Source organism: Haplochromis burtoni, unplaced genomic scaffold (assembly GCF_018398535.1).
Source record: "Haplochromis burtoni strain Fernald_Lab_line unplaced genomic scaffold, NCSU_Asbu1 Contig_3, whole genome shotgun sequence".
NCBI classification, from domain to species: Eukaryota; Metazoa; Chordata; class Actinopteri; order Cichliformes; family Cichlidae; genus Haplochromis; species Haplochromis burtoni.
Window position 1 is genome coordinate 468,753 of NW_024582364.1, and position 24,295 is coordinate 493,047.

At 38.9% G+C, this 24,295-nt stretch overlaps 1 protein-coding gene across 2 annotated transcripts in view; it reads right to left on the reverse strand.

Moving 5' to 3' along the window:
* gpc5c (glypican 5c) overlaps positions 1 to 18,719 on the reverse strand; it is a 103,923-nt gene extending 85,204 nt beyond the window's left edge. For both annotated transcript variants that reach the window (XM_005912838.3, XM_005912837.3), the window contains exons 1-2: positions 18,020 to 18,719; positions 8,384 to 8,545 (exon numbers count right to left, since the gene is read on the reverse strand). In XM_005912838.3, the coding sequence (XP_005912900.1) occupies positions 8,384 to 8,545; positions 18,020 to 18,191 (334 nt within the window). In that variant the 5' untranslated portion in view covers positions 18,192 to 18,719. The remainder of the gene's footprint in view (positions 1 to 8,383; positions 8,546 to 18,019) is intronic.
* Positions 18,720 to 24,295: the final 5,576 nt, after the last annotated feature.

Consider the following 24,295-nt stretch of genomic DNA (forward strand, 5'->3'; position numbering starts at 1 on the left):
TTGCTAATTTTGGTTCAAGTTTGTAAAAATGCTGCAACTTCAGTGGTGTGGGACTGGTTTGGCAGATACACACCAATGCACTTTTTTTGGTAGAGCATGCAAGTGGGCTGTCGTTATTACCGTTATTACCGTTATTACCGAACCGATTTTATGTCGCACACGGCGCTTAAAAATCTGTCAAAAATTGTTTTAGTACGACTTTGCTAAGCTATGAACCCGCACCGCTTGATGGATTGTCAGAGCATTGCAGCTACCGTAGTCAGGAGCCTCGTAATACCTACGGTGCTTCAACATAATATTACCGTATTGTTTGTGTATAAGGTCTTTTTAAGTTTTGTGGATATTATATATGGTTATGCTGAGGATATGTTGGCCAATTTCCACTGGAAATGCCTTTTGATTAAACTGTCAGCAAGGAATTTGCATTTGCACTGTTACATTTTTATATAACTTTAATGCACATAAAAAAACACCTGCTTGTTTAAGTGAAAATACATTGATTGTTTGTTTTTTTTTTTGCACTAATAAAGTTGTGGAGTTGTAAAGTAATTTGTCCTGCGTCAAATATATTGTCAGTTATATCGTTATCGCAAATTTTCAAATATATATCATGATGAGTATTTTTGGCCATATTGCCCTGCCCTACTTGGCAGTATGCCTTGAGCAATCACAATACACAGAAACAGTTTGCATTGACAATCAAAAATTTGCATAACCGTATTGCACTTACAATATTATAGAACTTAATGTTTTATTGCCAAAAATTAAGTAGTGAAATGATTCCATTTGCAGAAGAATATAGGTCCGGTGCAACCTCAAATTAGCCGGCGATGCCTTTTTACATACACAGGTAAATTGAACAAAAGTGCCTAGCTAAACCTAACTAAATGCATGACTCTCTGTAGTTTGTGACAAATTTTAAATATGTCCAGGTAATAAACCATTACTTAAGTGGAAACTGATGAAGACTAAACTAGAGACAGCCAGGGAAAGAGACTGGACTCCAGATATTCATAAAAAAATGAAAGGAAACATTTAGGCTAACATATGATTAACATGAAACAGACCCTTAAACGGACTGAGGTGTTAAACAAATCCAAGATGAAAGGGACTCTAATAAAGAATTTTCCACTTTTCTAAGCAGGTGTGGCCTCTGTTTTCATTTATCAGTTTTTTCATAAATCAGGCATACAGGAAGGTGCAAGCGTATTGTTTAAATTAGGGGCCAAAACTGGTCTGTATAAATGTCTAAGTCCAGTACGCTATGAAAACAAAATAAAATGCTTGTATTTTCTGACTACAATAAACAAAAGGATGATACTAAATAATCAAGACCTACGCAAAACAATATTTCTTAAGATAAGATAAGATACCTTTATTAGTCCCACGAGTGGGAAATTTCATGTTAAAGGGCAAATTCCCATCACAATCCCAAAACCCAAAGTGGTGACAGTTTACCAATGATAGACTGCACTGTGCTTGACTTAAAGGCTTAAACCTGTGTTCATCTTGGCTTACAATGCAGCAGATACAATCTATCACTGATCATATAAAGAGGACACAGCTGGAGAGAGTCAGAAGACCATTTTCATCATTTACTGCAACTCCTCCCCTAATACAATGGATGAATGACCTGGGAATTTGTGACTAAATCCCACTGTGGGGACTCGTTAATGGTACAAAGAAGCCACAGAGGCAAAAAGGAAACAGAAGAAGCAGAGTGTCTATGACAGGGTGTAATGAGCAAAATGACTTGACTTGAATGTGGAAGTGATCTGCTAAATCATTCCCACACCCAGCTGGAAAAGAGGCACAAGAGAAAGACAGCTAAGTCCAACCAAATTTGGGCTGAAGCAAACATGTGAGTCATACTACAGAGGCATATGCTGATCACAATGTTGATCCACTTATGCATTAAAAGCATACATTCTCCCACAGGTACTGGCTGAAAACAGCTCTCCTTCACAGGAAGTCTGGCCAATTTGCAAAGTACAACACGCCATTCCCCCAAGCTCACCAATATCCCCTTATGTGCCTCAGCATGACCTTATTATGGTCGAATCCACATTAATCTCCCTCAAAAATATCTCCTCGTCCTCAGAGATATTAAACCGCTGTGGTAAGGGTTCTGGTTATTAGGCATTTTCTCAAAAACATTTTGACTGACAGCTGCTGTGTAAGGACACATGTACTCACATCTACATCTAAGCTTTGTGTAAGCAACCTTACTAGGTCAGATCTAGAAACATTTAGCAACCACTGTACAAGCAGTTACATTAACAGATGCATTCAAAAAATGATTCTTGGCCCTTATAAACATGAAGCAATAATTCTCGATAAAATGTAGCTGAAATATATAAAATCAAAGGTCTATTTATTCAAATAATTAATCATTGAGTGAAATATGCTGAGTTTACACTGAATATATACTAATCCCGCACATTTCATTTAACCTATCCCATTAAATTTAACATATTGTACTGTATTAATGTTGCAAAATTACATGGAAAATTTACAATCAAATTACTTAAAGTACACATTTTGGGCATAAATATTGTTTTTAGTGTAGACATGGACATGTGGGGTCGTGCAAGATTATGACCCCACACCCAAAATTCCTCAATAGCTCAACAGTTTCTTAGGAACTCTGGAGGCTTTTGGCTGAGACGGACAGTGACTTGAAAAGAGAGGGGGTATGCATTAATGTGAAGAGAGTTTATGAAGACAGCATTTATGAAAAAGCAAGCAGGCTACACAGATGGCAATGTGGAAGGTAACTCGTGGGTCTCAGACTCTGAGCATGAATCTTGACGTCTCAGACTAAGGTCTTCAGAAAATCCTAAGCAGGATGTGTCTTCTTTTCTTGACAACCTTGACCCTCACAGCATCAGATGCCACAGTACGGTCCACTCTGTCACTTTGATTATGTCTGAATGAAGTCATGTGAAACGTAACATAGAAGTGACCTATGCCTCAGCAATGTGAGTTATCCCATGTCTGAAAAAAAACTACATCTCTCTCTCTCTCTCACACACACACACACACACACACACACACACACACACACACACACACACACACACACACACACACACACACACATCAGCCAGTGAAGCATGAGTGCAGCTGAGTGAGACATAAGAAAATAACATAAGAAAAAGCCAGGCTGAACCTATCAGCAGCAGAGTATGAATCCTATCAGCCAGCCAGACAGAATCTGTTCCAGAAAAGCCAAACTGTCTTGGACTGGTAACAAGCACTGGGAAATATGACTTTGTCTTATTATCAAGTAATTTCCTGAGTGTGATGCTTATTGTGCTCTTAGTCTTACCAATAGCCTCACAACTATTTCTAACAGGAATGTAGGAAACAGTATTTATTAAGCAGCCTCAGAAAATAATTTGTGAGAAGGGGAAAAAATTGGATATTTATCCAAGGTTCCTTCTAATCATTGCAATAGAACTTGGCACAAGGCTGGACAGATATCTAGACCGCTATGGTATTTGCTTAGGCATTCAATCTAATATTGTGATGCATGCGTGCTTGCTGAGGAAGATGGTGGCTAATGAAGAAAAACAAAAGAAGACTTTTGGATTAAATATGACAGCGGAGAACAGAGATGTGTTTATGGTTATGGTTCTATTTTGCAGAGTGCACTGTTGGCAGCCATGTTATCTTTAAGACATGAGAGCGCTCTGCAGCACACATGCCAGCCAGCAAGTTCAAGATACTGGCACGCTGCCCACTTGGGCCCAGCATGCTCTTGTTAAGCAACCAATGCTGACAAAGCACGGTTCACAGAAAGCGAGAGAGAAGGAGAGAGAGACACCCGGGACGATAAAAAAGGAAAGTTGTCAAGAGGGTAGCAGCACGTAGTGACTCTACAGAGAAAAGGCCTGTTCACTCAGTGGTTTTAAAGGCATACATATGCATTAAAAGCATACATTCTCCCACAGGTAGACACCTGACAGAAGCACATTCAAACACACCTGTGCACACTTCACTGTGCTCCTTCCTTTAGCAACAAGCCCTCCCTTCATCTTATTTCTCTCTGCTCACTTTCAAGGCCCCAGTCCCTGCTCTCTGGGTTCTCACACATTCATGAGGTGAGAAGGGCAAATGAAAAGCAGAGGTAATTAGGACAGATTTGAGCCCAACTTCAAGACTTTATGGCACGTTGAGCTTCTCCCTTGCTCCTCCCTCTTTTCCTTTTGTTATTTCCCACTTTTCCCCAGTGAGGCCGAGTTCTCCAAACTCTGAAAGCATCCTTCTTGCATCCTGTCCTCATGTGTCATGTTTACTCAGGAGACTAGAAAGGCATTGCAATAGAAACACGCTTAGTACACACGCACTTCGAAAGACACAGTGCATTTGCTCCAATGTTAAGTCCATAAACACAGTCTCCCTCCACCCTGTAGACTAAATGAGACATGTAGGGACCGATTCCGGATATCCTCCCTAATTTGAGCATGAGCTCATAGCGCCGAGCAATGTCATTCTGTGTCCAAACGTCAGCCTCTAGAGCAATAACCCTGTCGTTTAAAACATCTGCAGAGAAATATACACGCAGACGTGAAGTGAGAGAACAAAAATGATGATGTGAGAGAGGACGGGATAAAATTAGTGAAAGACATTGCAGACAAATCCAGAGATTGCAATAAAGATAGAGGGACCTGAATCTGATGGATAAACGATGCTTGAAAACAGGATGTAGCAGTCAAGTGACTCACTCTTCCAATCATATGCAAAAGCAATAAATCAAATCAAATACATGCAATAAATGAACCTGTTGGCTCAACAAAGGCTGCGTTGTGTGGGCCACCCAGGATGATTCTGACAGTTAAAATAAAGAAAGCATTAAGCAAACTTTTTAATTAAACTAAAACGCTTCAGGCTAGGTATTCTTGTTTGCCTGTCAGTGCTGAGAGAGAGGAAATGAGAGGCATGGGGTTGTGAGTGCAAAGAGCAACTAACATGGAAACTACTGTCTAAAAAGGCAATTAGAAGAGCTGTAAATTCCCAAAAGGCAGGGGGACAATTACTGTAGGCAGAACTAAGCCACCTGGGAAGACAAACAATCTCACAGTGACTCACTTATTATTGTGCATTCCCATTATCTATTCCCCCCATTAGTTTGTCTTCTTATTCTGCATTCTGCCTTTAAAAGCCGAGGCCTTCAAGTATCTTCAAGTCTTCGATTGTGGTTTTCGATCACATTGGGTCTGAAATTCATGTACAGAAATACACGCGCACACACACGCACACAGAAGCACACGCATAGCCTGCCAGGCGTCTGGAGAGTTCCTGGATGATGAAACAAGGATCAGCTAATTATGCCACCTCAGTGAGAAAAGTAATCGTTCTTTATATGGCGTGGTTTTCAGTCCCTGTCACTCTTTCTCAAATTAACTCCTTGTCCTCAAAGGGCATGTACTGCAAAGTTTCAAATGTAGTGCACTCACTTTGTATGATATTTAAGCCAAGAGAGTACATTTCTCTGAAAAAGTATTTGTCAAGTCTTGTGAGGACAACTTGAGCCTCAAGGTGGCCACAGTGTCTAGTGAAGGTGGTAAATATTGTACATGCTTACATGTCTTTGGTGCATATGTATATGCTCACACACAGACACACAATATCCTGCACATGTAATATACACATGTTCAAAATTTCTATATTACACAAACATTAATGGCCTTTAGCTGTGAGTCAGGCCCCCCCCTCTCATATCGGTGTCACTAGTGATCAAAAGTGTCAGCATTTTCCTGACATCTGCCATCCCAGCCTCGTGACTATATACCCAGATACCTACTCTCTTGCTCATCATTCCCACCTGTCGTTCACACTCTCACACACACGCAGACACCACACACACAGACAAACAAACACATGAAATTCATTTTCCTTTTCAACAGCTTGCAAACAAGAGTTCCCTGAACAAGAATCTACTAAAATCCTAGTAAGAATCCTTTTACAACAAGCAAGAAAACATTAGGCCACAGAAAAGTTTCCAAGCGAGATCACGCCAGATCTGATTGGCTATGGCAGGGTGACAGCCGAAAGCCCTTGATGGCAATTTTAAGCTGACCGAGCTTAGAGCGGGCTCTGTGGTTCACACCTACCAACCATCAGTGCCCAATGACCATTCCTTATCAGCTATGACATGGATTAGACTATGACTGTTTGTGCTATGGTTGAGAGAGGGAGAGTAGTGAGCTGACCTAGGTGTATCTGTGAGGATCCTGTGGGAGGTTTAATGTTAGGAAGAATGAATGATAAGGAAGAGAGGGGCTGATGCCTGAAAATTAATAACCTGGCTGTGGGTTTTAGGGCTGTGGGTTTTACTGGTATGATGAGGTGGAAGAGCTATAGCTAAGGTTAATTGTATATTTTCAAGATTTTGAAGCTAGCAAGCAAACCTGTTTATTCACATTATTACAGGAACACAAGCGCACATGTGGTCTGCATTTAGGGGGTCATACTCATGACATGGCAACTCCCACATAAGACAAAGCACAGTAGGAAATTTAAGGCTGTCAAAACAAACGATGTCCAACGAAAGCACATATACACGCAGACACACTCCTCACACACCCCCATGTAACTTCCAGTGTGCATATCCTTTTGGCTAACCTTACCAATCAGCATGAGAGCTTTGAGTTCAAATAATATGAACAACAGTGTAAAAAAACACTCAGACACTGCACCCGTCGTGAGATTTGCTGCACACACCTGAATATAAGCTGAGAGCAAACAAAACGAAATAGGAGGAAAAGGTGATCCACAAACAATTTCCTATCATTTAGAGTTTAAATAACAGCACCAATGTTATCAGACAAATTCATATTCTTGTTACTTCAGTATATGAGGCACCGGCTACTTCACATTCCACTACAGGCTCTCAGACAGCTCAGAGACTGTCCTTAGAAGGCCTTGAAAATTAAAGCCTAGTGACATCATCATTTTCGGCACCATCCAGTTTCTATTGTTATTCCATTGTTATTTTCCATCTTGGCCTTTTCAGGATATGTTGAACACCTGATCTTCATTCACGAGGAAGGCTCAGACATGAGGTAAGGAGGGAGGAATAATAATAACCCTGAAAAGGACAAACACAGCTATTTCACTTAATTGGTTTATGAGCATGCTGTAAGAGGAGCTTATCTCTAGAAACGTTTAAACACTTATAAAAATGCTTTGTGTTCAAGCAGTGGAATTTCACATAGCTTTCATTTTAGTTCAAGAAACATTATGTGGATGAGTATACACTTTCCAGATGACATACATGAGTTAAACGTGAGCAGTAATTTCCATGGCATCGATGTACAGGACCGTTCCCTTACCCGTTATTACTCCATTATTTCATATTAGACACCAAGACCAGCAGTGTTTCTTGCTTCCTTTGTATCAAAAATCTGGCCAATGCTGCATCAAAGCAGTTTGTGGCCATATAAAACTAATTGCATGGTACTAAAATTCCTGTAGCACTAAAACATCCGAGGCATGTTTCCTACCGAGTGGCATTGTACTGGAGGAAAAACCTGGTCTGTTTTAGATTTGTTTTTTTTATTTAAATGACATTGCAATTAGTGGAGGAGGGAGGGCAAACTTGGGAAGCTGGTGCACTGCTTGATTTAGTTGTGTGTAGCACAAAGACCTTTAACTTCCAAGATAGGCTTTTATCTACAGCAAAAAAAAATTTATCAAAGAGGCATCACAAACAAAAATTATATAAATAAATAAAGAACAAAAGCAAAAAGAACTATTACTTTCAAGGATTGTTACACCCTACTTCAAAACTACTATAATTTCTTTTTCCAAGGACTCCAGTCATTGTTTTACTGTCCCAGGAGCAGGACTGGACCGTTCTGAAGCAGACCATCTTCCACAAAACACTAGAGGCTAAGAAAAAGACCTCCATACTCTCTTTTCCTGTCTACCCTCAGTGATCCTGCTTCATATTTCTGTTGCTGCCAAACCCAGAGAAGAAGTGGGACCATGCCCATTTCCTCAGTTACACTTGCCTGCACGCCAGTTACCAAGGTCCTGGGAATCTGAGTGAAAACTTACAAATAAATATTCTTGCCTGGAAACAAGCAAATAAACTTAGATATTTGCTTATTTTATTGTTTAATCTGGATTCTAGTAGAGGAAATAAAGTTCAGTTACAGGTCAACAAACGCTGGGTTTTCTAGCTTGATTCTTTGCAGAAGCCAGCCTCTCTGGGCTATCAGTCCCATGCAGTGGCAGGTACAGTGTGCTGCAGGTATGTCATACGTAGGTGAAGCATAACAACTTACCAACACGCTGAATAATTATACTATACATAAAAAACAGTTTCAGGTCAATTCAGCCCTAGCTTGACCCCCATTGTATATGAACTTACCCTGGAAGGCATCGACATGGAAAGCGATCACATGCTTAATCTCATGGGTGTAGGCCTGAATGTTATGGAGAGTTTCCCGTTTTACAGCAAACTGGTAGCTCTCCTCCATCTTCCGGGTGCAGCAGGATGGGCCTTGGTGCTTACAAAACAACAGATCTGCATCTAAGAAAGTAAAAAAGCAGGTTTAGTTTATTTGCTGTTCTCTTTTTTTGGTCAATCCAAATTTAGACAAGCTATAACGTTAACAGACAGAAGAGCCAGAGCACAGGAAGTGAAAGTCATCATCCATGTTTCCAGCCATAATATTTTCCTGTTAAATATATTGTTGTCTCAATTTGATGTGACTGAGCACATCGGTCATATCAGGATGTACACTGGTGCAATGCAAACACACAAAGGTTTACACACAAGCACAAACACAAATACAAGCAACAACGGTGGGAAATCACATCTATAAAAAAAACCTCCTGCTAATCACAATACTCCAGTTCATCAGCTAATACAATAAAAAAGAACAGTTTAATTACAATTTAATTACAGTTTAATTACAAGCACACAGTTTAGTTCAACTAGAAATTTGTACAGTAGTACTCTACCAGTGTTACCTACTTCTCACCAGTGCTTTTAATACTTTATAAATACAATTACAATGTCACTGAAACGGCCCTTTCCCACATTTATTTGCACAAATGCACATGCTCATTTTCCATTTTCATAATGTATAAGTCTGGTATGATAACTCATTTTACTGGGGGAAGGGCTGAACAGGAGTGGCTGGAGGCAGGTGTTGTAACCAGAGCCTAAAGCATGGCCTAAGGACAGACCACAAGACCAGTGCCTCACTGTCCAAATCCCACCATGAAACACAATAGGGTTTCATTCTGAATCCCTCTTTCCCTTCTCCTCCCTCCCTCCCTCATCCCCATTTGCCTGGCATATCCTTGTGAGGCCTGGGTGTCTCTTAATTACCCAGTGAGGCTCCATTTGTTCCCATCTCAGAGCCAGATGAGTGAAGTCATAACTGGCTGTCCTGCCCCTTACAGCTCATTATCTCTATCTCTGTAGCAGTCCAGCCCTTCTGTATTGGCCCTGGCTATTATTACATGGAGCCTAATATTGAGATTCTAATCACTTTAAAAGCCCAAATCAAATCAAAACGCTCATATATAGCTCAAATTGGGTAAACAGACCCAAATTGATCTAACATTTATTTGTTTGCAGAGGGGTAATTTAAACATACAAATCCCATCTTCCAACAATGATTGACTTAAAGCTGACATCCTCCACTGCACAAAAGTCATGAACTTTCTGAGAATGAAAAAGTTAAGAACCATCCAGCAACTACTACAGTAAACAACCTTTAAGAAGCAGAGCAAGCATGTGCTTAGAGTTAACTCGTTTGTTCATTTCATACACTTTGGATTAAATAGGTCAGTCACTGTATAGATTTTAAAATCTCCACCCAGTTCGGACCTCTTTAGCGTGGACAAACAGTTGAGTTATAGAACAAATGACATGCAAAAAAAAGCTCAAACTGTTAGTTTTAGAAGTGCTTCACAAACATTTGTAGCGTTTGATCCTGTAATAAAACATCCAATAACAATTTTAGTGCCATTTATTACTCTGGGAAATACTTGAATTAAGCTTAATTTATGCTTATTTGATATTAAAAATACATCAAGTTTTTCTTTAAAGATTTCTGAAAGGACAAAGTATTGTTTTTGCTGCATTTTTAGGCTAAGATTTCCCTATATGTGGTGCATGTCATCTCTCCTCTTCTGTCCCTGACCCTGCTCAATTCACTGGCTGGCTCCTTCTCTCTTTTGTGTTTGCATGTTATCTGTGATATGAAAGTAATATCCAGGGACTCATAGTGGAATTCAGCCTGGCTTCTTCGTCCACTGCGCGTAACTGTGTGGAGTAAGTGATACTCAGGAAAACTTTGACTCTTAAAGCCACCGCAGCAGACAGCACAGGCTGACTGTGTACCAAATATACTGAGCCATTTCCTGCAATCAGCCCATGCCACTGCTTTCCCCCCCTGTCGTAGCGAACAACTCCTGAATTTGTTCTTTTTTATCTTTTTGAATATTTATTTGGTGCTTTCTACATGAAGGAGAAGTATGGAACCTGTGAACGCAGGCCCACGACTCACTGAAGTCTACAATACAGGACATATTGTACTGTATGTATCAATTTTCATCTTCTTTGTGAAAATGTTTTAACCATAATGCCTTTGTAATTGCAGTATAGCCAACATACAAATCTTTAAAACCCATCCTATTTCTGTCTTTCATTGCTGCGTGACTGGTTAACATTAAGTCACTTGAAGGTAAGGTCACTTGAATGAACATGGGTCTTAAAAGGCTGCTCAGTTACAACATGAATGAAAACTTCTGCAAAGTCAAAAAACAAAAGGACACATTCGGAAAAAGCAACAGTTGATAGCAACGATAGCAAATTTCCCCCATTATACTTGGCAAACTACCCAGCTCTGTCAAAGTGCTTGAGGATGGTGACTTAACAGCAGTTTCCCAATCATGTCTCAAACCTTCAGGTGGAAGGATTCATATGCTGCACAGTGTCAACGCTGTTGCCTTTAAGGCATTCCCGCATAAAATCACATCTATATATAATTTTTTTGTCATTTGGCTCTACGTCGTCACAGTGCATTTTGAATCAGATAACCCAAATTTGAGCTTAACAAACTCTAGCAAAAACTTTGTAGGATTTACAGCCGTTTTATTTTATTATTTATTTTATTGCTGGGAAATAAGTAAGGGTCCAGATTTTGTTTCTCTTTTCCTCTATGATATAAAACAGCAATTGTCTCTGCAATCTCAGCCACGGCTCGCAGCTTTACACAAGTATCGTGGTGGTCACTCAGTACTGACCCTTCATTATGTAATTGTTAATTTTTTGTAACCTTGTTATGAGTTTGCAATCTTTGTTCATCTTCATGATGCTGTTTCTGTCTAATTCAGTGCTACTTTTTTAAATTCCTTACACAAACTTTTGCAAATCAGTGACTCCAATTCTTGATTACTTACCAGTGATCCCTTTTCAACTGCTATGCCCTTGTAAGTACAAATACATTTTTTATTAATGAATGAATGAATAATGAATACTTATGTACTGATGATTTTCTTTGTACCATCAAAAACACATTGCAAGGGTGCTGGAAAAACTTCTTTCACAGCGCATCTGCCTCCACCTCACCCTATCCCTATCATCTTCCTCTGTCAACCTCTGCATGTTTGACTTCCACGAACCTCCTACCTGGCGACTCTGGGGGTTTTTTTGCCTTATATACTGTATTTCCACATATGTTTGCACATGTTTCAATAAAGCACCCTGCCTATTCCAGCTTAACTTCCTGTCTTTTTATTAGTGCCAGCCTCTCCAAACTATACACCACTCTACTACCTCCACTCCACCCAAAAAGAATTAATTCATTGATTAACTGCATATTTAGTATATCTTGAAAATCTACAAGAACTGATAAACTCTCATACCAGCCTTTCCAGGCAATCAGAATGTTATATAAGAAACATGCGCAGAATACTGCGGTGCAGAAATACAGCAAGATTTTCTACATGGTCTACAAGTTGAAGGTATGTATTTTTTATGTGATTCTACATGCAATCCAATTGGCCATTATACTGAGCTCTGTAATTAGTGCCTAATCTACATACTGCTCATTCTGCCTGGCTGAACTTTAACACACCCCTCTAGACGTCAACTTTGATTTCTAATCCCCTTAATTGTCCTCAGATGACAAATACCTCTGGGGTAATTTACCATTAATGACATGGCTCAGGGGTCTTGATTTGTTAGCCATGATCCCTTCAGCAACATCTCAGCACCCTTCATTGAACAAGCCAAAACATCTGAGTGAAGAAACTCTACTGCTGTTCACCACTGTTCACATGCCACGCCTATGTAGTACTAAAGTATCACATTTGAGTTTTCTACAGTATAATGCTTAGAAGAAGAAGATATGTTGCACCAACTCTGGTACTAATTTATTCAAAGGTAGCTCACATCGCCTCAGTATGGTATGGAAATGTTTGGATTTGGTATGCACTAATGAGCAGGTGGTTTGTGGTTTCCTGATACTGCTGTTTTTTTTCTAATATTTTTCTGAGAACAAGAATAACTTTGTTAGAAAGTGAGAAAGTGAGTAATTAATGCAGTTACCCTTCTCCTGCCTCAGGAAGTTAGTTCCCTTTGAAATCCCAAGATCCACTGAACTTTCAGGATATTTGCTCTATACAGATTTGTGATGCTTTGGATAGGCCATGTTGAACCAAAACACATTTCAAAAGGGTCTCTGCCACATACCTGCATTTTTGGACTACTTTGAAACTCAAATGAAATGTTTAACTTTCCCATACCCCAATCTGGAACAGCCTACAGTGAGAGTCTCTAAAATCACACTAAAGGGCACAGACAGAGCAGAAAGAGAGATGTTAGGCTGGCAGGCAAACAGATGCAACCTGATGAAGCAGCATAATATCAGATGGGCATGCTTGTTTATTTTTCTGTTGATCATAATCAAGTAGTTGATACATACTAAATACTGATATTCAAGCTTGTTGCAATTGCAAAAACTTTCTTGTTGCCTTATATACTATATTTCCATGCATGTCCTAACATGTTTTAATAAATCACTCTACTTATTTTCCATTTTCCTAGGAAAATATAAAGAAATGTGAGGTGGCTTGAGACTTTGCACAGTACTGTACATGGTTATATTTGAGAGGTAGATAAAATGACATCATAAAATCACATTTTCTCCCACCACATAAGTGAGCCAGGAGGGTAACGTAGACCACAATCATCTGAAACACAAGACTGGGTCAGACTGAAATCCAATAAGATGGGAAAACCTACTCAGACAGGGTAATCTCACCTTCAGTCTGGACAGCACTGGCTGGAGTATCTAAGTAAAGAGATCAAAGACCATGCAAGATTTTTATTTTTACGATTTTACATCCTCAGTTTTAAGAAACTGGAGATTTTGGGTTTTTTATGTTGTTATTTGTTTGATTTTCATTCCAACTTGGGGAAAAAAATGGTTGAGAAACTGCCAGACAGAAAATGGACTAGTGCTCAATAAAGTCTGTATGGAGTAGGTGTGCTCCATGTGTGCACAGCTTCAGTAAGAGAAGCCAAGTTAAAAAAGGAATCAACATAGCCAGAGCCAATCAAAGACTGTGGTGCACTTTGAGAGCTTGCCAAAGCCTTTAACACTGTAAACGGTTAAGGATGTGGCGACATGTGATAACACACTGAGTTCCCGTTCGCCTTTCTATTAACACGGCCTCACCCCTTTTGCATTAAACACACAAGACACTTTCTCTTTCTCTCTAAAACAGTTGTTAATGACTCAGTGAATTAGCGTGGCGATACGAAAATGGGAGGGAAACGTGAGTGTGGTAGGGTAACTGAGCTGTAAAATACTTTGATCATATCTAAAGAATTTATCCAGGAACCCAATTCATCAAGTTATGTGTCTGCGAGCAGCACTTCTTGCTGTCTACTTTCCAAATGATCTATCTCCAAAAGGGTTATATCAGCATGCCGTAGTAATCACAGTATGGAGTGTTTGGCTCTCCACCACTGCACCTAAGAGGCAATAAATCAGAGGATAAGCAACTTCATGTCACTGATTATCAAAGTTCCTTTGATGATGAATCCAGCATTGAGACAGTCTCTCCTTACACTATAAATTGTAGCCAGGGGAATAAATATTGTCTAAAAAGCAAATTGTTTGGTAATGAAACATCATATTGGTGTTAATATAAATTTGAAAACATCAAAGTTCTTTTAAAGTCTCCTTAATTAATTCAGCCAGTCCTTACATCTTATATTACTCACTTGGGTTTTACACAGAATTATTGCTTCATCAATGCAGTTTTAATTTCATAATTAAAGAATATGAGTCCTTCTTACGCCACAACTTAATTCACTTGTGCTGTCCTTGAAAACAAGAAATACAGACTAAACAAATCTGCAGAAAACATCTCTACTGTAAAGTACATCTATCTGAAACGGGATCATTCAATTGGACGGACCTCTGGCTGCCACACTCCTGCCACTTTGTGAGAAATCAGTTCACCACACATGAAATGCAGCACTGTATCCTAAAACAAATATCAGACTGTGAAAAGCACTGAAGTCTTGCCACTTCAAATTTCAAGCGTTGCTTTTGTTGGCGTTTCATCTGAGAACTGAAGCAGAGTAGCATAATTGTGTACACATACACACATATACACCAGATCTTACACTCTGACAACCCCATCCATTGGTGAGCACTTTGAAGACAAGACTGCATCTAACCCAAAACACCCACTCAAAGAAAAAAAGAAAAGAAAAACAAGCTGTAAGCCCAAAATGCAACAGTGAAACTAAAGCAATGTTTTATTAACTTATGGTCCAGACTAAGGAGTTACAACTGCCTCATTCTGCAAAAATAAAACTGTTACAGTTAAGAAGAAAGACCATTTCATACCATCGCATCGCTCTGTGTAACATCTTTTATTCTCAGGTGGCAGAATGAGATATTTATGTAGCTTCTTTGAGAAGCTGAGCGTGCAAAAGTTTGTGACAGAAGTCTTGTCTCAGACTGCTGACGTGCTTGGAAGGTCCTTTCGTTGTCATTAAGCGCTAACTACTGCTTGCAAAGGAATATTCTCTGTTGCTAATAGTGACACCCTACTAAACAAACATATCGAGTGGTTTGGATGCACCTCTTGGTATGTTTACCACTCAGCTATCAGTTGCACTTCTCCCAGTTACAGCATGCAGACTCTAACTGGTTGATACTTAAGCTGCCACCAACCTGCATGTGACTACTGCACTGAGCATTCTGGCCTGCAGCAATATACAGACATTGAATGCCAAATAATGATCACCTCTGGTCCAATAACATAACTGATTTTTGCAGTGACAAGATAAAAATGCCTCATGCAGCAGACATACATCAAATGTTTTAGTAATAATAACAGTACCAATAACATAACACACACAAAAAAAGAGTAGAATAGGGTGAAAAGGACATACTGATGACTGTTAAACGTAGGAGATTGCTTTGTTGAATTAAAATATATGCATTTAGCAGCCACATTCTTCTGCAACTCTGTGTATTTAAGCATGGTCAAGACAAACTGAGCAGAAAGGAGAAAGAAAGGTGATTTAAGTGACTTGAACGTGGCATGGTTGTTGGTGCCAGATGGGCTGGACTGAGTATTTCAGAAATTGCTGATCTACTGGGATTTTCCCACACAACCATCTCTGGGGTTTACAGAGAAAGGTCTGAAAAAGAGAAAGGATCCAGTGTGTGGCAGCTATCTGGATTAGAATGGCCCTACTGCTTCAAAATGATAGGAAGGCAATGGCAACTCAAATAACCACTGTTTACAACCAAGATAAAGAGAAGAGCATATCTGAAAGCATAGCACAGAAGCAGAAGATCACACCAGGTGCCACTCCTGCCAGCTAAGTAAAGAAAACTGAGCCTATAATTCACCCACGCCCACCAAAATTAAAAAAACAGAAGTCTTTCAGAATTGGTCAAATCAAATCTGCCTTATATTAGGCTGGTGTTGGTGTAATGATGTGGGTCTAATAGTAAAATGCAACATGTCACAAAGCTGAGATCACCTCAACCTGGTTTCTGGAGCATGCCAGTGAGTTCACTGCACTCAAATGATTGATTGATTGATTGATTGAATCTTTATTTTGAACATGTTGAAAAAGTACAACAAAATAGAATTAAAAGAGACAAATGAACAAAGCAAAACAAAAGGAAAACGAGCAACCACAACTCCAAATAAAGTTCATGTTCAAAAAGGAGCAGGAAGAAGCATAAGCTTATTTAATCCCACCCCTTTTCCACTATATAGTATCAATAGACTACAAAAATACCTCCTTGTAATTACATTATATGTCATGTGTAATTTTTTTTTTTTTTTTTTTTTTTAATATATACATATATGTTTCTGTCTATCCATACATACGTATATACACATACGCACATATACACATTTTCACCTCAAGGATACACAACCTACAAAAATATATATATACCCATACCAACATACCCGTGCACCCGCACACACATGAAAATATTAGACAAGAACACCCTATCAATGGCCTCCACAGTTACCAGATCTCAGCCCTTAGAGCGCCTTTGAGCTGTGGCACAACAGGAAATTCTCATCATGGATGGGTCGCAACTGTGTGATGCTATCATATCAAATTCAAATTCAAATTCAAATTTTATTTGTCACGTACACAGTCATACACAGTACGATATGTAGTGAAATGCTTGGACAACTGCTCGTGACCTAAAGAAAACAAAAAAGGAAACGGCTATCAGCATTAAAACAATTTTAAAAATCCCTGAGGAATGTTTCAGCAACTTGCTGAATCTGTGTTATGCATAATTAAGGCATTGTGAAGGCAAAGTGTAACTAATATAGTGGCCAGTGACTGCATATAGTCACTGGCCACTAATTTGCTCCATCTTAAAACTGACACCATCCTTATTTAATAGTGACAACGTATCACAGTATTACTACCAAAAAAGCAAAATTACCACAGCAGGACTAATGTCTAAACTGGTTTATAAATGTCTCCAAGAAAAGATTGAACTGATGTTTATCCTCATAAAATAACTCTTTTCGTTTTTCTATTATTTTTTTGCAGGAGGAAAGCACAGACCCCAAAACCTTTAAGGCTTTTAAAACAGTTTCCAAGCACTGCTGTAGCTATGTAGAGAGATTATTCATATAAAACGCTCTAAGTTTGTGTGCGTCAATCTTTAATAATTGCAAAGAAACCAGGAGATTTCAAATCAATCACTATTTTCACTGTCCTCATCATATGATACTATTTGCGTCACACTCGATCTGTTGTAGCTCACAAACCCTGTCTCAGCTGGATGGCACGTGAACCTGCAAATTTGATAATATTAGACCAATTAATATCAGACAAGACTCACACATATATGAATAGCTTAAATGTGTACATAATAGCTGAGAGATATGATTTATAAAGAAAACACAAACGCAAGAATGCAAGATGACAGACATATTTGACTTCAAAGAACAGACAAACATGTTCAGACAGACTTCACTCACTTTAAGATCATGTCAGATTTGTCGGTATGCTACACTGTTTAGAACAGAAATCATCCTAGGAAAGTGGACACGCAGTCCATCGTATTATTATATACACATGCTCTGGTCGAAACAATTTCAAAATTCTCCATCTAATATGACCAATATGGTAAAAACAAGACAGATGCAATATCTTCTTTCACCTCAGTGAACTTTTAACTCTTATAAGGCCATTCACAGTGATCCACATTCGCATAGTATAAGAGCAATGTAATCGATATCAGGAGCCCATTCATTAAAGGACTTTTATTTATTTATTTTTTAAATTAAAGTCAAATCCTGGGCTGATTTAACATGACATCATCTACACCTTTTAAGTATGGCGTTTGCTTTAGTGTTATGACTTCACTCGTTTTAAGACTAAAATGCTTCTGGAAAGCTATCAGACGCACATAGTGCGCTTTAGCCAAAGTGCTCCACGCCATGGGTGCCAAACCCACTCGCTCACCTGTGACAGGTGTCTCCGGTACCCGGTTCAGCGGCCCGACCTGCTGGAAAGCGGTCCTCACTTCATAACAGCTGTACGTGTCCACGTTGATCACTTTCACCGCAAACGTGAGCAGCGACAAAATCCAAAAGCATCCGACAGAGTTTACGCGTGGGCATATTCCTCGCGACATTGCCGCATCTCACACCAGGTATCCTCGTGGATAGCGTACTGTAACCTGACTGTAAACTGTGTGACAAGGTTGGGAAGAAGAAGAAAAAAAGACGGTACGTGTGTCTAATGAAGCGACGATTAGTTTAAACATCTGACAAACTTCTCCGTCTGGTTTTCACATTATTGGTGAGTGTGACCGCCTCACAGCAGAGATTCGGGGTCTTCTCCTGGACAGAGGAAGAGTGGTGTGGGCTAAACCCTCTCTGTCCCGCGCTTAACACTTTGCATTGGTCTACTGCCTGCATGCCTATTTCCAAAGCCTTGCGCACTTTCCCCTCCCTTGCATTTTACTTCAGCTAAGTGCCCTTACTGAAACTCACTTCAACACTGCTACAGCAGATCGAAGCGTCTCTATCCCTTATGACATTCTAAATCCTTAATAGTAAAATATTTAAGATGCCACTTGCTATCAGTGCTCTAGCACACTAGACTTAGGGTAATATTTAGGCTAAATGGACCTCTCACCAGCATAATATCTTTAAGACACACAGAAAATTAAATGAATGTGGGCTTAAAGATGACCAGACATTCTGTTCAATTTGAAAGTATCACAACTGGCTCCCAGTAGATTCTACCTGCATTAAGGAGCGCTGGGATAGAGCTTTACTTGTTTAATTTACATTGGCGCCATCTTCTGGCGAAATGTTTAGTAGATGTGGTGGTGGCATCAAGTGTTCCAAAAAAACTGTTACAAAAGATGTCGATTATTACTAAATAGCAAATTAAAATTAGATGGAATGAAAACAATGCAATATGAAGTGTTGGCTTGTTAGAGCTACTTTTTTATTGCATATATTTTAACATGCGACTGTGTGGGGACATGTATTGGTTTACACATCTGCCTAAAAGACAAAAGCTCCCTGATTTAAACCTGGCAGGAGACACATTGGATTAGGGTTGTGTAAAAATGTGCAAAAAATCATACAACTGCTGTAGTGAGCAATTATGAAGAAGGCTAAAGCTGAAAGGAGTTCATTTTAATCTGAAAACTTTTCTGTAATAATTACATCTGCTAATATGTTTGTGGCACAAATGATTGAAAAGAAAATCTTCTTAGGGAGTTGAATCCATTGTTTTCTTGACCAAATAAGGGATGTACTTACTTTTTCCGATGACTGCATATAGTCACAGTGTAAATGTCACCCAATGAAACCATCTTCAAAGCTTGATGTAAGAAAAGCAAATGGCGTGCAGCGCAGGGGGTGATGACTATGACACCTCAGAAACAGTTCAATGGGAGCACCTGTAAAGAATTTGGTCACTATGGTTTCTGAGCATCAATAACAGCTCACTCACAAAAAAAATTCCCAATAGTATATTAAAAAATGTTTTAACAAGTGCACATCAACAGAATGTCAGCTCTTTAAATGATGGTATGTTTTAGGTCAATACCTAAAATTATATTTGTGACTTTATACTTTACTTTTTTTGTAAGATCTGACCACACCATGTCAGCATAGAGAATGTTGTATATAAACAGAGAATTCCCTTGTTTTTTCCCTCAGTTTATTGATGTTTTGGGGCTTTTTTTTTTCTCTTTTCTTTTTTTTTTACCCCTGCCGTTTTATTAGTTACACTTTTTCATTTCCAGCACCTTGATGAATCTACGCCATGAATAATTAAGCCAGCTCTAAAAGCAAAAAGGGGTCCAACCTGGTTCCAGCAAGGGGTACCTAATAGACTGATCAGTAATTGTATTTATTTATCATTTTATTGTTATCTGAATGTTGGCCTGAATAAAGGTACGATTCTGAGTTCCACAATAAGATTGCACTTCAGTCCAGTTCACTTGTTCTGAACTAAACAACTGTGTAGGGGAGTTATATGAACCCTAGTAATGAGAAGATTCAGACTATATAGCATATGGTCCTGGTACCATACCCTTCCTGTCTAGTTTATAGATACTAACAGCACTGGCTCATTGCTATGTAAAGTAGAGCAAAAGACTGCTTGGCAATTAGGTATACTGTTAGGGAAATACTGGAGAATTATTGATTCAGAGGTCATGTTCTGCCCCCAGTAGCGTTGTAGAGTCTAGTAACACAAATACACATTACTAGAATGCCCTACCTTCCTACATAAATACATTTTTTAACTGGAAGCTGTAGCTGTATGTCTTGGCCATACTCTCCAGCTCAATTTGCTTCAGGTCTCAATATGGATTATGTACATGGTCAATAAACATACTAACAATACTATTACAAGTAATAACAGCAGTAATAATATTAAAATCACATCCATGTCTACAAAAAAATAATCTGTCACTAAGAAATTGCTTGAAGTGAAAGGCAGTTGCTGATATGAAAAACATTACATTTTATAAACAAGTTTAGCAGTTTTGGGTCTGTCTTTGTTCTCAGATGTATGAGTATTGCTCAAAGTAACCTGGAGTAATTTGAGACAACTACTGGAGATAACATTAAAATTCTGCATTCTGAAATTCTTTAGTGGAGGTAATGGCATATTTTCTTAATTGTGCAAAAGTATGTTCACAAGAAGATGAATTATGAAGTTTCTCACCAGGTAGTTATATACTCCTGCGCCCCTTATGTATAATTGACAAAGCTTGTGAAAGTTTAACACAGACAAAAAAAAAATCCCCCCAAAAATCAGCTGAGTCTCAGAATTAATGCTACTAAACTGCTCAAACACCTGTTCAAGCTAGCTAATAAACACGACTAGCTGTGTTTTTGCAAGGATGCTAGCAGGTAGCACAGTCTTACAATAAAACAAGCGAGGTAGAAGATTTGGGGGGCTTGAAAATCTGCCATTATTTACAAAAATTGACAGCTATGACTGCTATGATTATAAGCAAACGAGGGCTTGGACCATACACTACTCTACACAGGTGTTGCTAAGCTAGCGTAATGAACGCTGAACAACAAGAAAGGTGAGAGATGAATATTTCCCCACCTATGCACTCACACACGCACGAACACACATTTGGCCACTGATGTTTACACACAGATAGACAAAGATATGCAGAGTGCAAAGGTTGTTGGGAAAAGGTAAGAAATAATGAGTTTCTGCTATTTTTACAGCAGATGGCGCCAGTCACCTAACTTGTCCTCTTTCAGATGACATTCAGTCCCCATTTACCCGCAGGTTTTCTCTACAAACATGTATCACAGTATAACAAAAAGCTCAACTGGAGGCACGAGAATACCATGTTTTGTTCTTCTTTTTTTTTTTAAATTTTCGATCGTGTGTTTTGAAAAAACAAACAAACATCTGAACTGAAATAATCTCCTGTATTCTAACACAGCTGTGAGCAGTGAGTCATCTGTCACCTCTGGTATTCTCACAGTCATTTTAGGATGAGACAGACATGATAAATAACAGCTGGTGATTACAGAAGAACAATATGTTCTAGTATGTAGAGTGCACCGTAACTAGAAACCAAACCTCAACCAAATCATGTCGTGTTAAAAACTGATGTATCTGATCCCGTTGAACTCAGTTCTGTCTTATGACTTATGTGAAACGACCAGGAAGCTGCAGCAATTATGTTTGTCATTTGTCCTCATGCTGTGTCTGAGACCAGCAGCTAGTACACCGTCTGTGGGGGCTTTAGCCCATCAGTCCTGGCCCTCTAAACTGGGGATTTAAGGGGCTTACAGGGGGCTAAACCCCCAAGATTGGAGCCCTCAACCGCCTGTTTGAGAGATTACAGTCTTCAGTCTCTTATTTTCACCTCTCTGTCTTGGTGGAACAGCGGGAAGTGCGGAGGGTGGTCGTTAGAGACATGCCTCAGCTTGACATCTCTAGAGAGAGGAAGTGCAGATAATTGTTGTGTTAGTGTTAAGAAGGTTGATGAAGACTTTTTTTTAAAAACAACTTTCAAACTAAAAAGCTTTTTAACATTTCTAAATATATTATGTTCGGAGATGGGAAGAGGTGTATATTATTGTATGCACATATGGATCAAGGCCGTATGTAAAAAAAATATATATATAATTTCTACTCCTATAATAAACAATTATGTTAAAACATTTATATAAAAAAACACTTTTACTTATGGAAGTCGCCTCTTTTCCTTTTTCCTCAAATGCAAGTTTATTATAATAATTAAGTAAGCATCAATTTCACACTATTAAATCATAGTATAAGACATGCAAGTCTTTAAGACTATATGAAACACTGACATTTACTCTGTTATTTTCTGTTTCTCCTCCATTTGGGAGTGGTCAGATGTCTGCAGATTGCTGGTCAGAGCATGAAGCTTATGCTCTATTTCTCTCTTAGAGATGTGAGGAATGGAAGTAAGCCATGCTGCATCTTTAATGAGAGTCTGACATCTTTAGTGCCACTGTCTCACTATCTGTCTTGCCAGTGCCTTCTTCAGCATCACCTTCATGGCACTTCCAGAGCGGACAGAATACAGAGAATGCCACAAAGCATCACAGGCCCTTTTAAGCATATGAATGCTGCCTCACGCACTGTTGAGAAGAAGAAATCATTTTCTAGTATTAGATAGCAAGAAACAGCACCTAATAAATCACTGGAAAGGATTGAAATGATTCTGTCTCCTCAGTGACATTTAATTGATTGGCATAATGGTTTTTATAGACTCTTCATTAGCCTGTTACAGCACTGAATCAATGCAACATCATTACAAGCATGATTGAACTGAGTACCAGGCATCTGCTGCAGGGTACATTGGTCTCTGTTTGTACAGTCATTAATGTCTCACTACACACATGAACTGGCAAGGTTATATACTTTACAAGTGACTTGAATCTGAATGACTGAGTGCATTTTATTGGCTTGATACTAAATGAGGAGGATGTAGTCTAAGCGCTAAATTGACAACAACAACAAACAAAGGACATCTATTGTTCACTAAATAGGGGTAAAAATGCATCGTGTCCACTGGAAATATTTATTGACTTTGTTATTGTCACATTTAAAATTCTGTTTTCGTTTAATTAGCTTTTTTCCCCCTCAAAATTTAGCATACAACAACTGCCACTGAACCTAAGCAACTTTAAGCTCATGCAAATGTAACCTTATATTTAGTCTTGCAATTATTGAAAAAAATAAGGTGTTAAGAGAAGATTAAATTAAATTAAGAAAAATTAATATGGAATCTAGACATCAGCATAACCACACCAAAAGCTTTAAATTGTGTTCTTTATTCCCACAGTGCAAAAATAATATATTCATTATCACAATCTAACCACCTTACTTCATTTCAATTCAGTAAAACTTGCTTTTAAGCATCTATTTAGGCATTCTTAATGCATTTTTATGCAAGTCATTGTGTGTCTGTAAGCGTGCATGAACTGAAAAGTTAGAGGAATTGTATCCTATTTCACCCTCCATTCTGTCCCAGAGGGAGTGTCCTCCACTGTTCACAAAACAAAGTACTCCTGCGCACGTGGTGGAAAAATTTGTTTAACCCATTCACCCCTGAGATTTCCATACAGTCTGTGTTCATTGAGCTCCGATAGGATCTAAATACTTCTTTTGAGAAGTACACAAAAGCCATGCACTAAGGTCAGAGTGACCTTTTTGTATATGTGCATGTTTATGTGTGCGTATGCTGGATAGAGCGACTTGCTTTGTGCATGATCAGTCAACCACATCCCTCTCAACAGTCAGGAAAAAGGGGTGTCTACCTTTCGACAGCTGATTTTTATCTAAGCGAGGGCATAGCAGTTGTCTATTTGGGACATGCGGCATGATTTATCTAAAAGTGTGTTTTAAGTGAGTGCTTTTTGCCCTGATTTTCTTTTCCTGTATTAACTTAAAAACAAATGCCTAATTTGATAATCAAATGCAGGTCAGCACAGCACAGCGTGGTGGACTCATTAGTTCCATTGCTGGCCTTTTTTTAAGCCTTCCCTTCCTCCCTAACCTGACCATCACATGTTTGTGAAAAAATCATTTTGTTGCCTCCAACCCCCCTTTTTTTATACCCCTAACAAAATATAAAACACAACCTGGCCAAGCTTGTGGTGGTGGTGGGGTTAAGAGAAATGGAGGGAAGGTTTGACGAAAACAACAGATCTCTGCTCGCTAATCCTTTTGTGTCGATGGTGTTAATCCATCCAAGCAAAC